Source organism: Lagopus muta, chromosome 9, assembly GCF_023343835.1.
Source record: "Lagopus muta isolate bLagMut1 chromosome 9, bLagMut1 primary, whole genome shotgun sequence".
Classification (NCBI taxonomy): domain Eukaryota; kingdom Metazoa; phylum Chordata; class Aves; order Galliformes; family Phasianidae; genus Lagopus; species Lagopus muta.
This window is the reverse complement of record NC_064441.1, coordinates 17,940,402-17,966,001: the sequence shown is the minus strand read 5'-3', so window position 1 is coordinate 17,966,001 and position 25,600 is coordinate 17,940,402. Positions and strand designations below refer to the sequence as shown.

Here is a 25,600-nt window from a genome sequence, read left to right as displayed (position 1 = left end):
TTTTGTCGTATTTCTGATTAGTGAAACATTACACAGCTTTTGTCACCTTTGCTGTCTTCAAAAGTCAAAAATAATGGAAACAAAAAAAAAGCACAGCTTTGGCGAGACAGCGCGAAGGTTTTGCTTTTAATGACCAAACGGATGACTCAAAGAATAAGGCTCAAAGAAGACAATTAACAGGTTCGCATTTCCTGCGGCAGCTGTCTGGCTCCTGGTGAGCTCTTCTGATTCAGGGCTGCACACGCTCCGCCCTGAGAACATGTCCCAGTAGCCTTGGCCAAACTGATGCCTTCTTTCTACATGGTAGTTGCTATGGTACTGCCTGCAGTGTAGAAAACTTTCAACAATATGGCACACCATGCAGTTATACATAAAAGGGCAGATAGCTTCAAATGAGGAACCCTCACTTACGCAATGCAATAGATTATATGATGGAAAAAAATTCCAATTCTCATTAAAAAACTTCTGCAAGTTCTTATTCTATTGCTTATGTTCCTAAGTACATCAATAATAGATGACGTTACAGATGACCACAGTTAAATTCTGCTGAAAGTCATTAATTAGAGCCATATCTGATTAATTATCAGAAGCACAATGGAGTGCTGAGCAGAGCAGTCTGATTCATGAGCTGTTAAATTAGTAAACTGGAGGAAAAGACACTGATACGTGCACACTGTGAGGCGGGCTCACCCTTGAGGTAAGATTTCTGTAAAGAGCAGAAAGAAACTGAATTTCAGCACAGGATGAAAGTGTTATCTCCTCCTGTGAGGGCAAATCTAGACTAATTTATATAAAATTTAGATTTGAACAAGTTCAAAGCTGCTCGTATCCTTTCTTTCATGGGGTCACATCGTTATCTCGTATAAATTTATGTAGCTGCACTGAGCCCAGCTGAGTTACAGTAGGTGACGCTAAGGATGTTATGGTTGTAAGACATTCTCAAAATGAGAAAGAAGTACATTTTACCAGGTAACTAAAATCACAGCAGACCATATTACACAAATAACCCTTAAAAATATGATCAGGTACCTGAGATTTTTCTTGTGCTGTTACTAGTTGGGAGCCATTGCTATAACAGAAGTTAGTCCATTCTCTATGCTCCCAAGATGTACTTTTGCTGAAAGCAGTCCTCTGTAGCAGTGACATATATACCTACACATCCACCCTTTCCACTTTAATAATGATGATAACATAAATATCTGGGTAAGAGAAAAAATGAAAAAATGTATAAAATAGGGTGGTGTTTTGTTTGCTTATCAGAAAGTTACTCACCCCAGCCAAGAATAATTTTACAAGGTGGCTATAAATATTATTCACAGTTTAATATGACACTCTAATCCTCTAAAATGGCTTTTTCAGGGCCACATGATAGATCACATAATTGTTAAATTCCAGTGACTCTGGTGTATTGCATTTCTTTGACTTTCATTGAAGAATCATTAAGAAATTATGTGGTGGAATACATGATTTTTGATCATATTCAGCATTATCCAAAAGATGAAGTTTTCCCTTTCAATCTCCATATTAGAGTTGTGCAAAAATGAAAGCCTCATCTCCATTTCTAAATCAGCTTCAAAGAAACCCCCAAAACTAAGCAACTCCAAGCTTGCTGCAGGATTCACCAGAGCAACAGCATACGCAACTTGACAGAAATCATCTTTTCTTCCCCCTTCACATGTCCATGAAAAGGACCCAAAGCACACAAAATATTGTCTTTAGTGGTGTATGGCATTCTTGTGCTTAAACAGAGGATAGGCTTAATTTTCAAATACTCACCATCTTTCCTTCTGCTTTATGCAAGCAGTAACTTCTCCAGCAAAATGCAGGATCAAAAAGCTATCAAATTCTTAAGCCATTTGAATGAAAAGCATTACATACATTTCTTACAGTAACATATGAATTTGCCTAGTAACACCGAGGATTTGGCATGGCAATGAAGCTGTTTCAGTAAATGGTTCCTAGGCACAGGATTTCACATGGCTTCTTGTCTTTATATTTCTATTAGTTAATCAATTTAGAATTTCTACTTGCTTCACCTTTTACAGTCAGAGAGTTTAAACCGAATAGACAAAAGCATGTGATTTGTTATCACTCAAAAATGCTTTGCTCGCTCCTGAGAATATTTCATCTTTCATTTGGTATGTAACCAAAGAAAGAATTGGCATTCTGGATCCACTGGGCTGGACAGACCACTAGTCTGACATTATGGCATTTCTTAGGGCTTTTGAGATCTGCATAATGCTCTATAAGCCTAATGGCTAGTTTCTTAGTTTTTATATCTTAGTAGTAAGAAAAACGCAGAATGCTTGGTGGAAAGCAAGGCTTCTGCAGCTTCTTCAGTAATGCATTACAGTAAACCAATACAGGGAAACATCAGGCTGCGAAGTCGCTCTGGAGATCTGGCAGCCTCAGGGCAGCAGCACCCTGCAGCCGCGGGGCAGGCAGCTTCCCCCAGCTGCTCCAGTCTGCCCTGCCAAATGCTGCAAGTTGGTGCTCAAGCATCTTATAAAATAAGACCTTAGAAATCATCACTGCAATTATGTGATTCATCTCATTAAAGTACTTTAAAAGGCAGAACCTCAAATAGTTCCAGTTTGCCTTTGACAGGACTGTCACCTTGTGCTCTCAGTGCCCCTCGGACACCTCTGGGCTTCCCCAAAGTTTTTCACAAATTCTTCTAGACCATCTGAGTGCTAATTAGCTAACTGAACCTAAGCTAAATTCTACAATTTTTCTAAGTTTAAAGCCACGAAGTTAGTTTACTGTTAGAACTGTGTGACCTGACCAGTCCTAAACCACAGCTACTAATGATCAGGGATGAACTGATTGCACACTGTATTGCACAGAGCTTAAGGAAAACAAACACAGCCATGCCATGGCCCGATGCCTGCTGAAGTCTTTGAATAATGCAACGCCAGGGATCATTTATAAATCCAAACACCAGCTGCTGCGTGAGAGGGGAGATGGCCTCAGAGACTGAAGGAGGGGAGACAGAACAGTTACACAGTGAAAGCTAGGGATTGACATACGCCTGTGTAACCACAGACATCCTTGTCTGCTTTAACTCACCGACACTCTATGAAGCGTTTGGGAAAAAAAGCCAAAGTTCATTTATCAGCTTTAATTACCGTTCTAAATATCCTTATGTAAAATGTACGGATGCGTATTGCTCCTGTATTCTTCGGGAGCAGCGCCGTACTTCCAGTGCCGAGCAGATCAGCTCCACGCTCAAGCACATAACAAACACGTCCCGCCGTCCTGGCGGAGCCGCTCCGGTTCCAGCACGGAGGAGCGGCCGTTTCCCAACCCCCTCGCCGCGCGGCGCACCCCGGGCTCCCGGCCCCTGCCTGGCCCCGCAGGAGTCGCCCAGCGTTGCCGCTGCTCCCCAGCCCCGGCCGCCCCCCGTTCGCACCGCGCCCGCGGCTCGGCCCTTACCGCGCGCGGCCGGCCGCTGTTGCTGAAGCTCCCGCGGTCCCTGCGGCGCCGCGTCCCGCGGTTGGCAGCCCGCTGCCGTTTCTGCTTGTAAGGAGGAGCGGAGTGCTGCGGGACGCGGCTGGCACCAGCGAGGTGGCGAGGTCGGGTTGCAGCCGAAACGTCGGTGCGTTCCGGTGGCTTCGCTGGGGCTCCAGGACTTAAAGGGAGCTTGTAAACAGGAGGGAGATCGACTTTTTACACCGTCTGATAGCAACAGAACAAGGAGGGATGGTTTTAAATTAAAATAAGGAAGATTTAGGTTAGATGTTAGGAGAAGATGGTTTGGCACTGGCACAGGCTGCCCAGAGTGGATGCCACATCTGCAGATCAGGTCAGGTTGGATGGGGCCTCAGGTCCTATCCGGTGGATGGAAACCCTGCCCACAGCAAACAGTTGAAGTGAGGTGGTCTTGAATGACCCTTCCAACACAAGCCATTCTGTGATTCTAATAGCACAGATCTGCAGTGGTGCTAGAGTCTTTAAGTGTATTGGTGATGAAAATATTAAAATCTCCAATTATTAACAAGCAGTGATTCACAAGACCAGGCTTTGGCCTGGCTTTGACCCACCAATTTGGCTGGCTGCAGCAGTGCTGGTATATGATATTAGCACTAGCAAAATAAGTGTTATCATATCCTGCATCTTGTTCACCTAGAAGAGGCAGCACTTACCAAGAAGGAATGGCATCCCTGTTTTGGTGGGGGAAGATGAGCAAAGCTTGTCCTTATTTTTTGGTGAGTCGGTGGTGCACAGACTTTGACTTTCTCGTTTTTGTGCATTGCTTTGTATGTCACATCCTTCTCTCCCACCAGCTATCAAGTATTTTGCAAGTATCCTTGCACAGTGGGAAGTCCAGAGAGTTTAAAGTCATATTACTTTTTCTGCTTATCAGCAATAAGAAATCAAGCGTCTCAAGATGCCAGAATGTCACTAGTTGTGTAATCTACCCCAAAACTTCTAATTACCACAACATTAACAGGAAGCACAAATACTTACTTGATACATAGTAAAATAATGTATGGGATTGTGGAATGAATTTTATATTTGCTCTTTGAAACATGCATGCTAAAGGTAACACTTCACTGCTGCACTGAGGACAGAAACTGCCCTTCAGGTCTGTGTCTGACCTTGCCTAATGCTGCCTCGGGGGTGGTTTCAGCATTTGGAACTTGTGACTGGAAGCAGAGTATGTACTCTTAGGCACCACTTTTGGAAGTCTGAAGACATAAATTAGATTCCCCAGGCAAGGCACAAGCTTAAAAAATGTAGTTAAGTATAGAAAGTGTTTTGTCTGTTGCTTTAAAGCATATATAAATTCTGATGTTTCCAGGCCTTTCTTCCTAATGCTAAATCTACAACATTATAGAAACATTAATTCTCCCAACTTCCTTTGAGGGAGAAAAAAGCTAGTTAAAAAAACTTCATAAAGCTGACATCCCAGAGCAAAATTGATCATTTATTTCTGCTGAGCAGGCTTACTGAACATATAAAGCTTATTCTAAACAAGAATAGCTAGAATTAAAACCTCCTCTTTGTATATTTTAAATTACTTTTATAGGAAATCTTATTTATTCCCCAAATATATAAGGGGAAACATTGTGCTTCGTTTACAAAAAAAAGAAAAAAGAAAATCAATCTGAAGATTAAATCTTGTATATTAAGCTTGAAAACTGAGGGCAAGCACCCAAGTTAACACCGTTAGTGCAGCAGCTCTCATGGCAGTGCTAACTGTGCTTGCTGAGGAGCTTCACCATTTCTGATGCAGACTGTCATAGTTGTTAAAATAAACATTTCTTTGTTGTCTTTGAACATAAGTTTCCCATTTCTAATTTTAGAAGCTGTTTAATAAATAGAATGCTTCCTGAACTGAGCTGTATCTGGAATAATTTGCTAATGGTAAGCATAGACACCAGTAGGCCTGATCCTAATTGTGTTCTCTACTGCACCCTCCTGTCATCAAATGAATTGCAAATAGTTCCTGAAGTGCCTGAATATGAAAGAGATTATATGGGAAAGAGAAGAGTGTCAGGCAGGAAGATGTGCAAGAGCAGAAGCATTTGGATGCTGCCCTGCAAAGGAACAACAAACAACCACAGAAAGTTTCAAGTCAGTTATGGAATATGAACTAATTAAGACCTATTTTCCAGCAGTTAAATTAAGACAAAGTTACCACTACAAAATCATGTTGTGTTCTGACAGTTACTCAAAGATAATGGATCCTACTCTTTATTACACTGGTGTGTTCCCACAGGTTTCAATTCTGGTCTGCCTCCTGTGGGAGTTTGAAGAAACCCTACCATCCTGTTACTATCCCATTACTGTGAAGCTGGAATGCTCACATCTAGGTGTAAAATTGTGATTATGAAATCCCAAGCCAAAGTTGCTCCAGATGCTATGAATCAGCTTCTCTACCAGAATTTGGCATTAGCTGCAGCTCTTGAGACAGAAAGCTCCCAGGGCTTTACATAAGATGCGCATGCATCAAGGCTGTAGAATTAGGCCTTGTAATTGTAAAACCTGCCAAAAGAGCAGCAAAGCAAGTCAGCGTAATCTGCTGGTTCTTGGCATCTCAGCCTTACTGATGTGTATTTCAGTGCAGGAAAAAGTCAGTTGGGAAGAGATGGAGAAGAGAAACATGAGAGAAATGTTCATTAACCTTTACCCTCCATAATGGTATTGGAAAGCATTAGCTTCAAGTCTTGGCTCGGACAACAAGGCAATCATTCACTCAGCTTAATCTATGAAGTAAATACTCTAACTTTTATTTTTATATTACTTAAACGCTGCAGTTACAGCTAGTTTGAACATTACATCGAATACTACAAATAGGGTGGACAAGATGATGTTTACTTGCTGTAAGTGGAATCATTCTGTTACTTGATTGCTATTAGAATTGAAGGCAAACATTAGTAAATCCATTTTTTCTGAGGCAGACAGTGGAAATCAGAAGGCTAAAATGCAGTACAGAAACAAAGCAAAGCAGACTCCAGTGTACTATAGTTCTCTGGAGCTGCAGAAGATAAATGAGCAGAGGTAAAGAACAGGGCAGCACACCGTGCTTTATTTGAAAGCCAAGAAAAAATACAACTTAAAAGGGCTCAAACAACAGTCATAAAACTTGACTTAGCTGCACAAAAGCCTTATCTGAAAGATAAAAACACTGAAAGGCAGAGAAATAAAAATTTCTCTCAAGTTTTAGGCTTCACAATGATAAAAGCATTTTTTTGGGCTCAGGTGAACTAGATGGAACATTTGTGCTTGGGTCATTTCTTTTTACTATTAGAGAATATTGTGTATTTTTAGTTGTTTGCAATTGTTTGTGCCTTTTTTCCTCTTCTCTCTCTAATCCTCTTATGTTAGTAAAATTGTTATACATCAGTTGTTTCTTGGTAGGACTTTAGGTTTGCCAGTGGTTTCACCTTTTGTTTTTGGTCATTTTTCTTCCTTGTAGTTTAAACTTCAGCAAAATTAAAATAGCGCATTGTGTTTGCATAATGTTTCAGATATCATCACAAATTGTCTTCCCAGAAGAAGGGTATTATTGGCTGATAGAATCTCAGCAATGGGATTATGTTTGGCAGTGTAGTCACTCCCAAAAAATGGCAGAATATTATGTGGAAGTAACATCTATGCAGAGAATTAGCACGAGCTTTTCAGTGCAAGAAACTTAGTGTTTCTTTCCAGAGGATTTTAAAAAGGCATTGGGGACCTTTCTTTAAATTCTCACAGGATATGAAGTATCTGTTGATGTATGTTAGTTTGCTACTGTATTTTTCCTCTGTAATTTGTGGATATTTTTAATTGTTGTATTGGAAACCAGAGCATCATACTTACTAAATGCTGACCTTTCTTTATATAAAGTCTCTAAATCACTAGAAATTTGGTATCTAGTAGATCTACTAAACCAAAAGTGCAAGCAATGCTTCTATTAGAAGGAACACATTCTCATTCAGCTGATGTGTTGGTGTTAACTCAGAATGGACTGAAACAAAAAACACTTTTACTTTAACATGTTTTTGCCTAGTAAAGTTATCATACAGGGAAGGGGCTGTAATGCTCTACATAGGCAAACCAACAAAGAATTTCTCATTGTGAAGCAGTTTGCCATTAGCACTGGGTGCCTCCCTGCATGTTATGGCCTAGCAGATGTTACTGTGCTGAGAGGCTGCAGGAAGAGGAGATAAGAAACTGATATAAAAGCCACAGTCAGACAAGGTCAGTTTCCCACTACAGCAGAAACTCCAATAGTAACAACGTTCTAAGAAAATACACTTAAGGTTTAGAGCTGTTTACCATCAGCAAACCAAAATAAGCATTAATTAATATACACATCAGTGAGAGAATTACAATTAGACAGAGCAATATAGAAGGAAAGACACTACAACAAAGATACAAGGACAGAAGAGCTAGCATATAGAAAGGTACTAAAAAGGAAAACAAAAAGATTACTCACCCATATCAGAAGATTCTCAGCTTCTAAAGAAAAGCGTCATAAGGAGAGTTCTCCAGAAACCCCCCCCAAAGGCAGTCAGCCCTTAAATGGGTCTAAGAGAGGTGCAGCCAAGCTGCATCCCTTCCAGTCATACAGCTGAATTACCTTCACCTGTGCTAGCAGGGCTGAGGAGTCCTTTCCCCAGGTGCTCAATTAGTGATTCAGGCCATGATTCAACAGTTACCGTACAGATAGTAACTTGCATCTTTGCTTTCTTATCCTGAACAGAACCATTCTAGCTTTACACTGGTGTACCTGAGAGGAAGAACAGTGCTTTGAGCACCAAGATTCTGTGTGAGGCACAGAAACAGTCCTCTAATGAATAGAATATTTTAAACTAAGTTATTTCTAGTTAAAAAGAATCATTAGTAAACGTGGAAGTATATCACAGCGGCATATTTGTTCAGATAAAGTTTTGATTATATAGTGCTTGTTGATCACTTACATAAGTAAGGTAAAGAGAAAACAAGACAAATTAATAGAAAGCTTGCATTTTCATAAAATTGGAAATCGTACTGTAGAGAAATGCGAAGTCATGGCCTGAAGCAGTGATTGAGCACCTGGTGGAAGGCAGGGCCAAGCCAGGAGAGCTCAGGTGCATGCAGTGTACCTGAGTGATTGGAAGGGTGGAGCCAGGATCCAGCCCTTCCCAGACCTCATTTAAGGGTTGGCAGTAGAGGTAAGAGTATTTTGTTGGAGATCTCTGCATATCTGAGGCCTTCTGATGGTAAATGGCATTTTTGTTTTGTTTCTGTGCCTGTAGCTGTTGCATTTGGGCAAGCGCTTACTTCTTACTTACTGAAACTTAGGACTTTGTTACTGCCCTGGTGTTGCTGCTCTTTCTGTCACATTGCACTTACACAATTTCTTTTTACAATTTCAGTGAGAGGACTTTATAGTTTTTCACTACAGTGTAAAGAACTTCTTCAAAACCTTGAAAGTCTTTGCTGTTACTCATCTGAGCAATAGGCTTATTGTTTCCTCACTCCAACCTATGTGGGTAATCTAGATCTTGGTTTCTGCTGTTATAGCCTTGTGTGTTTGTTGAATAAGCTTGCTGTCGCTTTTTAAGAACAAACTATAGATACAGTTTTTTTTTCTCAAAGAAACCTTTCTTTGTTCTTCTGTTTTTCTGGCATTTGTAGAAATTGAGGAAGCCTTTGTCTGCTGTTTATCAAACTTCTGGTGGCACACCAGAGTTCTTGTACTCAAGCAAGCAAGCACATCTCAATTGGTCAGTAGTGTGCTTCTAGTGTTTGGAGTAAACACACCAATATCGCTGTTCTTGCAACAACATCCTTTCTGTGCACACAGTGATCATACTCATGCTTGTTAAAAGTCACTGAGTTTCAGTAGCAGCAGAAAGTGTTATGCAGGTGTTGCTCAGCTTCAGTGCTTTTCTGTCAGTCAGATACCTTTCCTGTGATGCTAATGTTGCCATCCTTCTCATAGTCCCAGTAGTCACTGCTGCACAACATGGTTTTAATTAAAAGGTGTGATTAAATTTGTTTGTATTTGTATACTTTTAAAAACAGCTAGCATTGTACCTCAAAGAAAATATTAAATGTATTGATTTACTTACATTTAAGTGTCACGTTTACCCTTTTTAATGTAGTTCTCTTTATTGATTTATGTTATCATTTTGTCAGGTAAGGATATCTCTCAGCCCTCAGTCTAAATTTCAATGGGTTGGCTGGAAGATTAATTAAACTGTTTTATATAAGCTTAAAAATGATATGATGAGGTGTAAATATAATGCTCAAAATCTTGATTTTAGTGTAATTTAATATAAAGAATCTTCAAAAAAGCAGTACTGTGCAGCTCAAAGCATCAAGGCTCTCATTTATCTTTATTGTTTCTCATTTAAGCCCAGATCCACGCTTACATGCCAGATGGCAACTGCAGAGGAGTTTCAAGTTATAGCTGCAGTAGATGAAGATAAGTGCCTCTTGAGAAAGGGAAAGCCAGATTGCATATTCCTTTCAATTGCACCTGATGACTTATTGCTAGTCACTAATTGGTTTGTCCATACACAAGCAATTCAGAATCTGACTGCAGTGCCTGACTTTATCAGTAATTCTCTTCTTCCTGCAGAGATCACTGATGAAATAAATCCTTACAGCAAATAATATTTTATAGGAAGCTATGTGAAAAGCAGACCTAGAGTCTTTTCTCTTATTGTTACTGTCATGTAAGGATTTTTTTTTTCAGGAGAGATATAAAATTTTGTGTAACTGTCTCTGTTATAGTTGCAAATAACTGTCTGTGATCTGCTAACATTGAAAGGACAATGTATGCATTTTAGGAAGAGACAGATCTATGATCAGTGCATCTTTGCCATTGAGACAGATGTATTTTTAAAGAAAATCAGGCAATCTTTTCTCCCATGTTCTCCCAGTGCATTTTCATTTTAGTCCTGGGTGAGACATTTAACAGAGAACCAAGAGAGAACTAAGAAAAATAAAAGATACCTCAGGAATGAGAAGCTGCTCTTTTATTTTCTCTACTTAGAAGCTATCAGCAGTGAAACGCCTCTAGAGCTTTAGAAAAGCCTTATTGCTTTCATTGTTGTTGATGACAGACAAAGTCTGGGTAATGGTAGAGTGTATAGCCAACAATGTAATGAGCTCTTTAAAAGGTGAAGTATCCACTTAGAAGCCAGCATCCTTGGTAAAATGAGCTGTTAGTATTTTCTAACTAATGCAGAGCCTGCATTGTCTCCCGAAGTCTTCAAATGAAAAGCATTTTCCCTAGACATGTTTTCTAAATGTGGTAGCAACCGAGGTATTTGCAAACAGAAGAAAAACAGCTTTCTGTATTATGAATGCCTAGCAGTTGTCCTGAAGGAGAAGAAATATAAAATCAGACTGCATAATTAATTCTTAATGTTCTGTGTCTCTGTTGTCTGGACTACAATTATGCACAGATAGGCAACAGTGAGTGTGTGTGTGAAGGGGCACAACGCTTTAGAGCTGTAGCATCATGTAAGTAGATGAAGAACATGAAATATACTTTTATGTAAACTGAAGTAAAATAAACCACTTGGAATCAATAATACTTAAACATATTCTCAAATGTGAGAAAGTTCGAATACAACAAGTACAACAGGGTCACATCACAGCTAGAAAAGTGATTGAAGAGATTACAAACACTTGAACAGAGATACCAATTGTGCCTTCTGACTTACTGCTGCTGAATCCTCTTTTCCTATTGAGGGCTTCATAAATAACACAAGGGATGATCACAGACACCAATCACAAATGGAGCAGTTTAACGCTTGGATTGCTATGCAGTCAAACCAGTAATAATTAGGAAAACGGAAGTTAGGCATCTTCATTATATAAGAAATTAGTGAATGTAGATATCTTGAGTCTTTTCTCTATGTGGTGTTCAGGCATAAATGATGATAGAGCAGTCCTACTACTGTATCTGGCCCAACACTTTGGCAGATGACAAGACTTAAAATCCTTTCCATTTATGCAAAGGAATTTCTTTGCCAATTAGCGGCCACGCATAGGTGAAATGGCACTCAATTATCAGAACCCAGCAGCTTTGTTGGTGTCTAAATGCCAGATGTGAAGGTATATATCCCACTGAATACATGGGACATGTAGGTAGCCCCAGTTGTGTGGAGGAGGGTACGCTTGGAACTTCTGAGTATGAGTTATTGTGGTAGTGTGCTCTTTTGAATCAGACTTTTGTAATAGTGGTCTGGTGCTTGCATGAGGGCTTTGGAGGGCAGCTTTGGTAGTGATTTCTGCAATGACCTTGGCAAACTTTGATCTGCTTTAGTACAATGCCTCTTGAGATACACGTACAGATTGATGGATAAAAATGTTCACGACTTTCCTTTCATCTTTCAGAAAATCTTTCATCTTTGTAGTCTGTAGCATTCTATAAACCCTCTGAGGAAAGGTAAATAACTGCAAAGTTAGGGAAGAAAGTCTGCTACAGTTTTAAGCATCTTGTGAGGCTAAAATCTTAGGATTGGGATGGATGGCTGGAAAGACAGAAAGAATTACAGTAAGCTTGTGAAGAGATGCTTGCAGTTGTCAGAGAATAGTTTCTAACAACGGTAACATAAAAGCGTATTCTGTAATTATCAGTGTGCTGGGGGAGGAGGGAGAGAGTGTTTTCAAGAACTGGATAACTGGTTAATATATCACTACTGATCTTGCAGACCAGCATAGAACTGCTGTACAACAGGAAGTACTTTAAGATTTGTCAAGGAATGGTATAAAAACTGTCCCTCAGTAACTCTTGGAGTTTACTTTCAAAGCGTTAGATATTGTCATTAGTTGGAGGAAATTCAAAGGCTCCAAGTGACCATTAGTGTACTTCTCATGGTAAAGTGACATGAGTATTTTTAATGTGAATTTATTGCTCTTAAAGATCCTGTCTTGGCTGATGTACCGCAGACCAACTTACCTGTAGGAATAAAGCTTCAATGAGGAAAGGGCAGCTTGGTTAGCTAAAAGGTCATTTAAATAATGTGGAAAAAAATTACTGCTTTTTCTCCCTGAGATGAAATGTTAATTGTTGAGAAATTTAGAGGTTGTTTTCTTCAGACCTGTTTTTCTTCTTTCTCAGCTAGCACTGTGTCTGAATTCAGTGGTGGTTGTGTGACCCTCATCAGTAGCTTTGTGCTGATACCTACCAAGGCTGCTGGGCCCTGATTGGCATTGGTCAGAGAGAGTAGAGGGGTTGGAGGGTGTTTGCTTTTTGAGTCAGAAAATCCTGTATTTGTGTGCAAGCACTTCGTTAGAGATCTTTTTTTTTTTTTTGTTTGTTTGCAGGGGATGACAAGTCTGTATGGAACAGTGGGGACTTCCTTACTGCTTTCTCTTATATGAGAGAAATATGAGTAAGAGCAATTCTCTGCTTTTTTTTTAACTTGATCTTTTAAGTGCTATGACCACTGTTCTTATTTGTTAATACGCCATAGCAGATGTATCAGCAAATATGGCAAAATGTAATTCTGTTTTCGAGGTCAGGCCTGTTACAGGAGCTGCTGTTTTCCAGGTAAGGGTTCAAGGTGCTTTTCAATGAGACACTGCTTTAATAAATCATTTTGTATATATATAATAGCTTACACAAGTTAGGATATTAATTTCCAAGTGGTGCTCGTCATGAATATGCAGTTTAAAAAACCTGAGCTGAATAAAGCATATGGCCTTTACAACATCAAGACCATATCTGTAATTCAGTGTGCATTCCTGCTGATACACAGACAAAGGTGAATTGCTTCCAGACAAAAACATGTCAATGCTCTATTGAGTAGTCAATTATTAAACACATAATGGAATCTGAGGTTATCAAGACACACTCAGAATATATCTGGGGTGTATGATTTCTACCAGAATGGAACAACTAGATTATTACTAAAAAATCCAAGCAAAATCATACTAGCATAGGATTAGAATGAGTTACTGCTCTTGCTGTATGATGGATGAGAAACATTTGCTTCATCAACCTCCTGATGAGCTAATTTCAAAGTCCTATGCATACACACTTAGAAATATAACAGTAAGCAACTTTTTTTTTGCCCTCAAGAAATGATCCATCCAATTCCAAAGAATGGAACATTCTTTGGAAAAATGATGATTTTGAGAACCAGGCATGAAGGTAGATGTTGCAACATAAGTGTCCTGAGAATTACCATGGTAGCAATTTGGTTGAATAAAATAAATAAATAAGCAATTAAGTAATTGCTGAATGATGAGAGAACTATTTCATGAATGTCACCTGCTTGAAGTTCCAAGTGTTATTCCTTAACCTAAACCTATGGTAAAGATTTTATTTATGGGGAGAAAAGTGTATTTGATGGTTGGAAAAGCATTTCGAATAAATTACAAACATTATTCAGGCTGTGGCTGTTATTTTACTGCAATTATATATCAGGATTAATACATTGGGTCTCTGGTCTAGTGCTTACTTTTTATTCACGTTAGGCAAGTTTCAGGTTTGTTGCAATTTGCTGGAAGGTACCATTTAAATCAGCAGAGCAGTGTGTCAGGCTGGCTCCATTGCTTCAAGTGGGTTTTAGTAGAAATTTATCCTCAGTTGCCTTACATGTAATATTGAGTATTATGATTTGAGATATTACTGTGTGTTTTTATGGCTCAAAAAAAATTCTCATCTGTGATTTTTTTTTCAACAACGCTTCTCACTAACATTTTTGCAGTGTGATTATACTTACTTGCACGCTCCAAAAGGAATTGCAAATCTCTCTAACTTGATTCAACAGGTTGCTGTTATTTTCTTTTCCTAAGAGATTTGGGCAGTACGTGAGGCAACATTCGGTTATTGACATTTTGTGCCTTTTAAATAGGAAATCTGTGATGCAGGTTTTGAATGTATGAATTGGTATATCCAAACAGAAACAAAGTAAAACTGCTGAACTGTAAGATATCAGGAATGTGCTGGCTAATAAGACTGCAAGTGCAAGCTAATATGCATTTATGAAAATAGAGGAATTCAGATGTTTCTTCTTGAAATTGAATGTAGAAGTGAGTTCATTCTGCAATCTGTAGTTCACTGATACTCTCCTAAAGATGCTCAGTGTCACTACATGGTGTCGTTGTTCAAGACCACAAGGACTTGCATGGTTATGTGCAAAAAGCAGCTGTTACTTGAGATGTGAGAATAAAAGGAAACTTACAAAAGAGATGGGATAAGGTTTCTCAGTTTATGTGTAAGATGTTTAAGTGCATCTCCAAGCAAACAATGTGTGAGCTTTTAATGCAATAAATAAACAACATGCTACAATAATAAGCAAATAACATTGTTTTTCTTCATGCTATAGTATCTCCCATAGTAACAGATTAAAAGTATCCTGTAATAACTTCCTGAAGTTAACTCATTTTGAGTAGGCTTTAACAAAAGACTCCGGTAAGAACTGAGCAAATGAGAGTATCTAAAATTACCAGTCCTAAGCCTCAACTTATAATGCGTCATTACATCCCAGCCTTCCAAGCATTGATATTCTAACAAAGCTCTGCAAAGAAATCTTTGTCACTAACCACTTGTACTGCTGGGAATCCTTTAATTGAGGCCTTCAAGTGGGACCCTGCCTTATTAATAATGAACTTCCAGCACCTGTAGCCCAGGCATTTGCTCCTGCTGTCACTCTGCCTGGCCTTTGCTGATAAGCTCATTCATCCTTCTCCTCTGTTTAGTGATCAAGAAAATTCTCATGTTGCTTTTTGAGTATCTTCTTGATACCCCAGCAGGTATAATTGCTTGTTATTACTATTCATAACGTTGCTGCTTTTGAACTTTTACTTTGTTTTGTTCTTCCAAGAGAAGCCTATGTGATTAATGATGTGATCAGAGCATGCAAAAACTGTCTGGAATATGAAACTATCTTGGTATGAAGGAAGGGCTCCTTTATACAAACGGGATTTTTTTCTCTTATTCTTGTAGTCGCTACTGTAAACTTCAGAATATGCCTTTATCCATGTAGCAAAGCTCCAGGGAATAATCTATTGTATTAAGGAAAGAAAAAAAAGAACACCCAAAAAACATTCAGAAGGAGGATATTGTTCCGAAGGCTTTGTTCAATTTTTTCTCATCCTACCTGTGTTAAGGAATAGAGAAGGTGGTAATGGATTTCAATAGCACCGCTTATGTTCTGCTGAAACTTGGAACTTTGTTCTTTCCTTTGTTCAGTTTCCCTGTATTTATCCTGAATGTGGAGCCAGGCTAGAGCTCCTTGGGCTGTGAAAGGGCCAGGTATGTGCTGGCTGCAGCACTGCTGGTACTTTGGAATCTGATTCTATAAACCCTAGTGGAAATAAGATGAATTTCTGTGTAAAATACCTTCTGAACCATGAAGGTAGTGTATGACATTGACTAGTTAAAAATAGAACTGTGATTATGCATGAAAGGAACAGCATCACTTTGGAGGAAATATTACTTGCTTAAGCAAAAATGTAAAAACCACTTGTTTGTAGACTTTAATTTTTGTTTGTGTGCAATTCAGACAGCCAAATAACTACAAAGGGGGCAGACTTACTGCAAAAATAAAAGAGAATCACAGAATAACAGTGAAAAAGAGGAGGGAAAAGAGGCCCCAAAGCTCTAATGTGTTTTAGTTTTGAAATGCAGTGAATTGAGTGGTGCTATATTTAAAGCAACTCCATTTCCTCACAGTTGGCAAAGAATGGCAGTGAGGTGAATAAAGCATCATAATCCAGGAATAGTTCAACCATCCACAGATATGATATCACTAGAAAATGGTGTAATAAGGAGGGGTAGCTTACAGGGAACACGATGTTTAATGTATTCCTCTCCAGAGTTTTGTGAGCCCATACATAGTAAGTGAACAGTGAGCTTGGCAGTAAACAGCTCCTCTTGTAAAACTTTCTGTAGTGACAATGCAGGTGCTCGTTATCTCTGAAGTTGCTTTATAGCACTGGATTCACATTTCCTACTAATTTGACTTCCTTTAAACATGAATAATTTGAATCAAAGCAGTAGTAGGAAAGGTGCTTTTGATTTACCAAGACCTGCAATTCAGTGTAGTTAATAATGTACTGCTTTATTCAAGGAAGGAATTTGCCCTTAAGTTAGAATAAGAGTTTTTCAAATGAGGTGCTTTAAAAACCTAAGTAACTTTTTCTCCTATCAATCATTGGCACATTTTACAGGGGAGCTGCAGATCCTTAAAACATTTATTAGCTTAACATTCATATCAGGCAAGGATACTGTCCATGTTTCAGATGTAAAAAACGGCTGCAGGTTCATACAACTGTTTAGGTAGAAAACCCCAAAGTTATCTGTGGAAATTCTAAACTTTTGGGTTTGTGTGACTTAAGAAGTTAAAATATAATATTTGTGAGACTGCAGAAATCCAGATTTGAGTCTCAGGCCAATACTGGGCAGTGGGTTTTGGGCATGTTTGTACCGTGGAATTCTTACAGCTGTCTAAGAAATGACTGAGTGACACTAAAATGTGTGCTTTTTTTACCCAAACTTCCCTCTGAAGTACTTAGTTAACAATCTAAATATTTCTGATCAGCCAGAATTTATTAGAGTAGTTGTGATTTGTAATTCCATTCATAGAACAAGATGTGTGGGGATGGACTTAGATTCCTTCTTGCTTCTAATGTATCTATTTTAAACCATGGCTGTGTGACAAAGGAAGAACTGACATAGTTTTTTGACTAACAGATACAGAGGTGAAGTATGTAGCACAAAGAAGAATCTGGTCATCTAATTCAGTTCAGAAGTAGGAATAGGCAAAAATATCTTGATCTATATTGTTTGGTGTTCATCCCTAAGCTGTGAAGTGTACAGCACTTAGAGTTTACCTGCCTTTTCAATATTAATTCTGACATGTTAACGCAGTTGTCTAAATTAGTAGGAAATGCTATCAAACATTTGCAGGATGAAATTTGTAAGTATCCACTTAGTACAGATGTATCTCTTAGCATTATGTACATCAGCTACCAGAATGAATTGTCTAAACAAATGTAATTCAGTTTGTGCATCTGCAAGTGAGAGCGAATGAAAACCAACCAAAAAATCATACTGCCATGAATGCCCCTTTGTAGAGTCTGCAATGGAATGCGTAGTTGGCTTTGTTAAAATTATACAGGAAGTAAAATCCTTGTTAGCACTGAAATTTTGCTAGCAGTGCAACTTACACAGAGGGTACAGTGAGTGATCATTTCCTCCTCAGATACAGTTACGGAGTTAGCACAGAAAGCACTGTGTCATTTGATTTTTACGCATCTGGAGTAGAAGTCTCTCTAGTAATATTTTAAATGAAACATTTTCACCACTTAGAGAAAATCCATACCATTATTAGAAAAACCCTGTAACTTTGAAGAAAATATGAAGTGAGGGAAAGCTAGATTTCATGCACTGGCAAACAGAACAATGGTAAGTTGCTTCAGAAAGAAGACTGAATTAATGAGAAATCCAGCTCTGAAAACTGCATTTGCTTTGTCAGGAGTTGATTCCCGCAGATTGCATTAAGCCTCCAGTTCAACACAAACTAAGGAAGTACACAACTAATCTTCCCACTGCAAGTTGTGTTGTTAGTTCTCGTGGGCCTTTCCCACTGTGGATGTGGTTTGGTGCTCCAGAATGAAGTCCTGTGAGCTGTTTGCTGGTGCATTTCTAGTGTGTGCCTGTGGAAGTGTGTAATATTACAAAGTTGGGTGAAACAGTTGTTGCCCAGATGAGCAGGACAAATGTAGTGATCCCATTTTTGTTTGTTGTGAATTTACATTTCACATAGATTCGGTTCATTTCAGTGTAAGTGGCATAACTGACTGTTCTTATTGAATCTCCAATGCAAACAGTTTGGAAAAGTATGTTAAAATGAGAGGACAACTTAAGTCTGAAAATAGTGAAAGCTCCCAAGACACCACCAATTTTGTACTGTATTTTTTTGTTATACTTTCCTCATTTATCTCCAAATCTACAATCGTGAAAGGGCTTTCTTTCACAACAGCCATGAATGTGCTTCACTGGATATTGTGTGTTTCTACAGGCAAATAGCTGCTTATACTTCCAGCGAATAAATGTCACTGACTGTTCTGCTAATGACTTTATACACATTTGACAACTATAAGTCCCTACTCTCAATACCAAATTGTTATTAGAAGTGTCACAGTCCTGACTTAAAGAATGTAGGATATGTTTGTTTCTTCCTTTTGACCTCGTTAATATATTCTTCCTGTCTAAATCTGGCAAGCTGTAATGTGCTCACTGTGTCGTTGCCTGCTTTATTCATTCAGGTTTACTCTGACATTTGCAAATACAAATATCCAAAGCAGTTTAACAAGTGTTATTACTTGGGGCTAATTGTTCCCACCTCTTTTCTGTGTGCCCAGACATTTCTGCCTAGAAATATTCCCCTTTGTGCTCTTCTGTTGCATCTTGCTTTTAGGAAAACTATGAAAATAACAAGTGTTACAAGCAGGGATCAGCTGCTGAATTAAGGAAAACACACAGAGCAGAATTTGTGGTGATGTACTGGCATTTTTCTGACCTTAGATCCAACTGAAATTCTTGTGTTTTAGTCCTAAAGCTTCTGTAAGGCCTTGCAAGGACCATCCATCAGCAATCTGCTCTGACAGGAATGCTGACAAGGACCTTGTCTGTAGAACTGCTATAAAAGTGAGGCAAGTCTAAATATGCTTCGAGTATTGCAGTATTTTTATTTCAATTTCTTCACAACAATGCTTTTTATTCTAGAGCTGTGGAGATGTGGTACTGAGAGACAAGGTTTCCTGGCATGGTGGGGTGGGTTGGACCAGATGATCTTACAGGTTTTTTCCAGCCTTAATGATTGTGTGAAAAGGATGGGAAAATAATGAGAAAAGAATACACGAAGTAACTGATGCACATTGCAATTGCAAATTGTTGACTGATGCTCAGCTGCATGCTGGCAGTGACCACTCCTTGGCAACTCCTCCAGTTCTGTTTTTCAGTATGATGCCACACAGTATGGGACATCTCCTTGTCTGTTCTGGGTCAGCTGTGTGGGCTGTGCACCCTCTGGGCTCCTCATGCTTCCCCAGCTCCTTGCTAGCAGGGCAGCAGGAGAACCTGAAATGTCCTTAACTTAGTGTGAATGCTGCTCAGTAACAACCAAAATGTAAGTGTGTTATACATGTTTTCACCCTAAATACAAAACAAAGCACCATGCCAGCTACTAGGAAGAAAATGAACGCTATCCTATCCATAACTAGGATGTGCATATGCAGGTTTATGATTCGTCTTGGCTTTTGAGACCTCTGAGATTTCCTGTGCTTTTATCTTCGTAGTCTGTATTTTTCTGAATTTGTCTCACGTGTTGCTGTGCCTCCCTAAGAGATGAGCACTAAAACTAAGTTCTGATATGGGAGAGAGAAAGAAGATGCAAACAAAACACTCTCACAAGTAATCAGACTGCTTAAAGTAAGCAGCCCAAATTGGAAAGTAAAAGGAATGTACCAGCTATAGCCCAAAAAATGAACAAAAAAGTTAAGAAGAGCCAAGTGTTGCACTGTGTATTGTCACTTCCACGGTACAGCTGAGGAGTTTAGTTTCCTGTGCTGCCATAGGCTCAGACCATTGGAATATGTCAGTCCTTCTGTGTCTCCCTGTGTCAGGATGAAGCTGGTCCACACTGTGTTATCTTCACACGAAAGCTGTTTTTGTTTGTTTGGGTGTTGATTAGATTTCATTGGCACTGCCTGTATGTCTGTACAGCACCTGCTGTTATAGGAGGATAATGAATATTAAGAGTAACAATAAGCTCTATAATTCCATTGATCCATCCCATGTCTACTGCTGATAGACAAAAAATACAGCATTTAGTTTGTGAAAGCTTACTTAAATTTCATTCGAGCATGCAAGTTTGCCAAAGTGAAATGTTCCTAAATTGGAGCCTGGGTGCTGCTTACTGTCTGCACAGGCACTGCAGCACACCTGATGCACACACCTGCTCTGCACCCTTCCCTTACCTATCCCATCTTATCCCTACTATGCAGATTAGATGCACAGAACACTAATCCAGCACAGCTGCTGTCTTCACCCTTGTTGTATGGAAACTCCAGTTTTGATCTATGCTTTGTATGTGCCACCTGTGCCATGATAGTAAGAATTTTTCCCTCTGAACAGCTGGTGGGAGAGAAAAGAGTTCCACTGAATGTGAGATTGGGTATTTGTTTGCAGCTTTTCACTGTTATATCAAAATGCTTTGAATGAAATGGGTCCCAAGAAATAGGTTATTCTTTCCACAGGCTTTCTAGTTAGCTGGGAAAGCTAAATGCTGAGAGAAGGGGAGAGTGCTACAGGCAGAAACGTGAGCTGGGTAAGGTCTAGCAGGTGAAATGATAATTTTTGGGGGTGATGGAAGATTGGTGTCTCAGACTAAACTGCTTTTAGGTTGTTAGGGAATCATCTTTGCATCCTGTATTTCATACACATTATGAAATCCTGCAGTGTTCTTTATTTTTAAAATCATTTTTTCACAGTGGTCTTTCAGTTGCTGCTATGGTTCTCTTTACTTACAGCATTAAAACTTCATTTTATATGATATTCATTATTGATTGCTTTTACATAATGATAAGGTAGGAAACTTTTCCAGAAAGGTTGGGATGCTGAGCTGTAACAGTTATTTATGTAATAAACCTAGGACTGGGTGGGATGGAGGATGACTTTGAAGCTTAAATTGTACAGCTTAAGCAGGCTGAAGTCATCTGTTGGGTTTCTCCTGCCCACTAGATCTGAGGAACTGCTCTTGATTTGACTATGAAAATCTCATTTCTTAAGGCAGGGAAATGGATTCTTGTTGCTAGTCTGACAGGAGCCAAAATACCTTCAGAATGCAATGGAAATTTCCTGCCTTTGAGAACTGGGGCAGAAAATTTCTGAAGTTTGACACAGAAAAGGTACTGAAGTTAGAAATGGAAATGGAGGTCCTCAGCCATGAAATAGTCTCTGGAGCTATAACAAACCCAGAAATAGATGTCTTTATTTTTATACCATTAAGCAACTCATGCCTCATGTTCCTCTTGGTAATTGTTGATGATTTCTGTAACTCTTGTTCCTCTAAAAGAAAAAATACTGGGTAAGTCTGATGGATGCCATCTTCCAGATTGCACAAAGAAGTTTAGCAATATCAGCTAAATAATCATAGCCCGTTAGGTGGTTTGTATCAACTAGAAATCAGCAATTTTAGAGCACCTATCTTTGCTGGACAACACTTTTTTAATTGGTAATTTTTTGTTGTTCTTGAGTTTTGATTTTGTTTTTGATGTGGAAGTGAAGTGAGGTAATATGATAAGCTAGCAGAACAGGTCACTGGTATTCATACAGCTACATTTCAGAGCAGTGAGTAAGAGACCGAATCACCATTCTGATTCCTGTTCTCATCTCTGTTCCCTGAGTGTGGGATGCAGCAAGGTGAGTCCTGCCCCATCTCTCGGTGGCTCTGAGAATCTTAAGTGGATTCTCACACCATGCTATGTATGTAATTCAGTTTGTAACGTGGCCTGGCAGTTTCCTCTTCTTGTGTACAGCACTTCAGCTCTGTTTTGCCACACTGACCTTTAGCTTTACATCAAGTTCTTTCCTATGTGAAAAAAATCCCTTAAAAAAAAAGGGGGGGGGAGCACAGTTGGACATCCATGACAAAGAAGTCTAGAAAGGAATCTGCAAATACTGTCATTTGATCAATGAATCATGCATTAATGAGAAAAGTCAAGAATTTATTGCATTACTGATTGCTTAAATTCACCTAATTGTTGATACAATAGAATTCTAGAATGAGGGAATTGGATTTCTCGTGAGGGAAAGAATGAAAGAATTTCAGAAATGCAGCTTGAAATTTAGGTCAAGAAAAAACCATGTTGAAACTACCTGAAAGTACCCTGTATTCACCAGAAGAGGGAGCCTGGCAAGGAGAGCCGAAGTTAACCCATCTCATACAGAGATAGCGAGCTATAGCATTAGAAATTCTTATTTCCATCTGTTTCAGCAGCTTTATGGTGTGATGCAGGTAGAAAAATGTTTCTTTTTGAAGTTCCATATGAATTTAGGTTGAATTCAAACTGATCAGCAAGGATCATTTTTCCCCTGTTGATGACACATAGACCTGAGACAACAGTTAATGAAAAGGCAATTTGTCCTAACGCAGTGGTGGCTTTACGTGAGAAGGGCTCTATCTGCCTAGAACTGGGGGCATTCCCTGAGCACGGAAATGTTACACTATGTTGATCAATTTGTTAGTTTACAAATTACACGAATGGCATGACTTTCTAACTGGAAATTTGTCAGGTAGGACTGAAGTGTTTGTGATATGTTCACACATGTCAAGTTGCTCCTATTAGAGGTGAGAATGTTCAAAATTCCTATTTCTTTTACTGGAGAGATTTCCTTCTTTTGGTCCTGCAGCAAGCCTTGTCCTACTTGGTGAGTACAAGTATGCTTCCTAGGAGGAATGCAACTTCTGCCTGCCCTGATCTGTACAATTAATCAAGTTTTAATTTAGAAATGTGAAATCTGAGAACATTTTGCTGTGCATGTTTGCCAGGCTGATTCTAGAGCAATTTATCTTAACCATCACGGAAAATGCAGGATATGCTGGTAAAACCACAACAAATTTTTTTGATGCTTCCATATATATAAATTAATGTTGGAATTTCTTAGGGCATGACAGCATGATGGGTCTTGTGCTTACAATGTAACCTTTCGAATTGCTGATGGATGTATAACTTCTATATGTATCAAATATATAAAGGTGTAAACATGACCAGAACCTGCTCCACAGTCTGTGGAAGTCTTTCTTTAAAGTATCTTTCCTTTGAGCCCATAAGATACATAGTCTTTGGGTTCAGATGTAGCCACAGGGAAAGGTTTTTGTTATAATACCAACAGTCTGAATAGATGATAGCGATAGATTAAGCTGTGTTATTTAGGCACTGGAAAATAATTAGAAGTGGTGAAAATTTAATGGTGAAAATAAAAATACTGTTAAAGCTTTCAAATGATGCAGCACATCTCACTTTTTGCTGGAAATCATTTGTTTGCAATGTCTAGTTTAAAAATGAGCTAGCATCCTTCTACTTTATATCTGTGTTGTGCTGTGTAGCCATACTTTGTGTTGTCTCTAACTACATTTGTTAGGGGTGCAGAAGAGTGGCACATGAATATCTGTATAAGGCTGTTGAAGTCTCATGGCATCCAGGTAATTTTCTTATGAGAGAACAATGCAATAACTACAAACTAGGTAGATCTATTTTTTCAGCTTTTGAACAACTACTATTATAAGAAATTTAACTTTTCTTTGGAGGCAGAACAAAAACCACTGGATATTAATAAGGAGGAACAGAATGAGAAGATGTGAATGTCACCATGTACAGTGCATTATGCATGGGCAGTGCTCTGCCTCCCTTCAGGTCTGATGGTTGTGTGGATTACTTTGTTACTCCTAAGGAAATTACTCTTTTTCCTAGGTTATTTTTCCACCAGGTTAATGAGATGGTCTTATTCACTGAGCACTGACTGCCAGCTGTGAGTCTGGTGGAAGGAAAGAAATAGGGAGCTGCCAATGGCAATATGCCTGGGGTGAAAATGGACAGGCCTATTGGCAACTGGCTGGTAATGGAACTTATGTTTTCAGTGCAAAAGTCCTTAAAGGAAGCTGTAGGATTTGGGGTTCTGTGGCTCTCAGTTCAAATGAAGTAGAAACAAATGGTTGGAGAAGAGAGATGGAGAAATTACAGGGACACTGTGTTTTTGGAAGAAACCATCTATAGAACAGTTAAGTGAAAAGGTTTCTAGAAGATAATGTGTGAATGGAAGTAGTGAGTGTAGTCTCTGCATTTGTTCTATCTTGGTGACTGATACAGCTGCATTATGTGGTTGGAGATGTAGCTGCCCGGTTTCTGCTTCTAGAGTGCTTGGTCCTTAGGTCTAACTCAAAGAATCTTCATGAGTATTGAGGAATCCGAGGTTAAGAGCTGTGAATAGTTCTGATGTTCTTTAATGTATATGCATGCCCTTCTAAAAATGGTGAAGGGATAAGCTCTTGAGCTTGTAAAAGAAAGTTTCCCCTATTTTGTGTCTCAAAAATGTCAATATAAAGAATGCCTACCACGTGTGCACTGTTAAGCATTAGTCTTGGGAACGGGAGTGCTAGTATTCTCCCTGCAGCTATCCAAGGAAGCCTCTTTGCTATGAGGTTGTAGCTGAAAAAAAGCTTATGCCAAGAAAATGTTAGAGGCTAGCAAAAAGAAGTCTGTAGTCAATTCAGTCTAAAGAAGGCCAACAACAACCTCATAATTTTCAGAACATGAGTATTTTGCATAGTCAACGGAAGGGAGCTTAATTAGACTTGTGGCCCTGTCCTGTACTTCACGAGACATTTGCTTCTCTGTGTAGGCTGACACAGATAGGGAGATAGATGAGAATAGATAGGGATAAACAGGAGGAGGGCCAAGCTTGCCTCACTGCTCTGTTTTTCTGGAGCTTTCCTTTGCTATCCATCTGACTGTGCCATTAGAAAGATGCTTCTATGTCAATATTTATCATCTTCTTTCCCTCCTGGGCTAACTTCTAGAAACAGGGGCAATGATATATCAGCTACAAAGAAAGTAACATCTTTGCAGGCTTTCAGTTGTCTCCCTGGCATCTGCTGTCTGCAGGTGAAATAACATCTGAATTAACATTGCCATTTATTTAGAGAGGATTTTACAACCTTATTTTGTAGATCCAAAGTATTCAAAAGTTCAGGTACTTGAAGTAGGTTTACGAAGTGCTCTTGGCTAAGTCTCAGTGACTGTTCCTGATGTCTATGTCTGACTTGAGTCGTACCATACAGCAAACAAATCATGTCAATTTTGAAACTTTTAGGCAGAGGATTTGGATAAATGAGTACTAGGCAGTACAGAGGCTGATGTGGTATTGCAAGGTGCATCACAGAGGCAAAGGAATAATTTGTTCCTGAATGGACTTGAATGAAAATAGAGTATGCTGCTCTCTACCCTTGTCAAGCATTACAGAAGAGGAGATCTGTATTATTCCTGTTTTATGTAATATTTCACAACATCTATTTAAGGGCAAAGAGAAAAAAAGTTGCTTGTTTCTTTTTAAGGGGTATTGCTCATCTTTGGAGCACAGTTAGTCATT

The 25,600-nt window shown here is 39.0% G+C and overlaps 1 protein-coding gene and 1 long non-coding RNA gene across 5 annotated transcripts in view; one reads left to right on the top strand and one right to left on the bottom strand.

Moving 5' to 3' along the window:
• The window catches only part of NMNAT3 (nicotinamide nucleotide adenylyltransferase 3), a 31,050-nt gene extending 23,052 nt beyond the window's left edge, over window positions 1-7,998 (bottom strand). For 2 of the 3 annotated variants that reach the window (XM_048954389.1, XM_048954388.1), the window contains exon 1: window positions 3,436-3,547. Coding sequence is in view for 1 of the 3 variants with exons in the window: in XM_048954387.1 (XP_048810344.1) it covers window positions 3,436-3,678; window positions 7,928-7,931 (247 nt within the window). In the remaining 2 variants the exon portion in view is untranslated. Of the gene's footprint in view, window positions 1-3,435; window positions 3,679-7,927 lie in introns of those variants that run through there. The other variant, XM_048954387.1, reaches the window with a different exon arrangement.
• Window positions 7,999-8,670: 672 nt separating this feature from the next.
• The window catches only part of LOC125697337 (uncharacterized), a 32,801-nt gene continuing 15,871 nt past the window's right edge, over window positions 8,671-25,600 (top strand). The window contains exons 1-2 of one of the 2 annotated variants that reach the window (XR_007378759.1): window positions 8,671-8,693; window positions 12,763-12,830. This is a non-coding gene — a long non-coding RNA (uncharacterized LOC125697337). The remainder of the gene's footprint in view (window positions 8,694-12,762; window positions 12,831-25,600) is intronic. The other variant, XR_007378758.1, reaches the window with a different exon arrangement.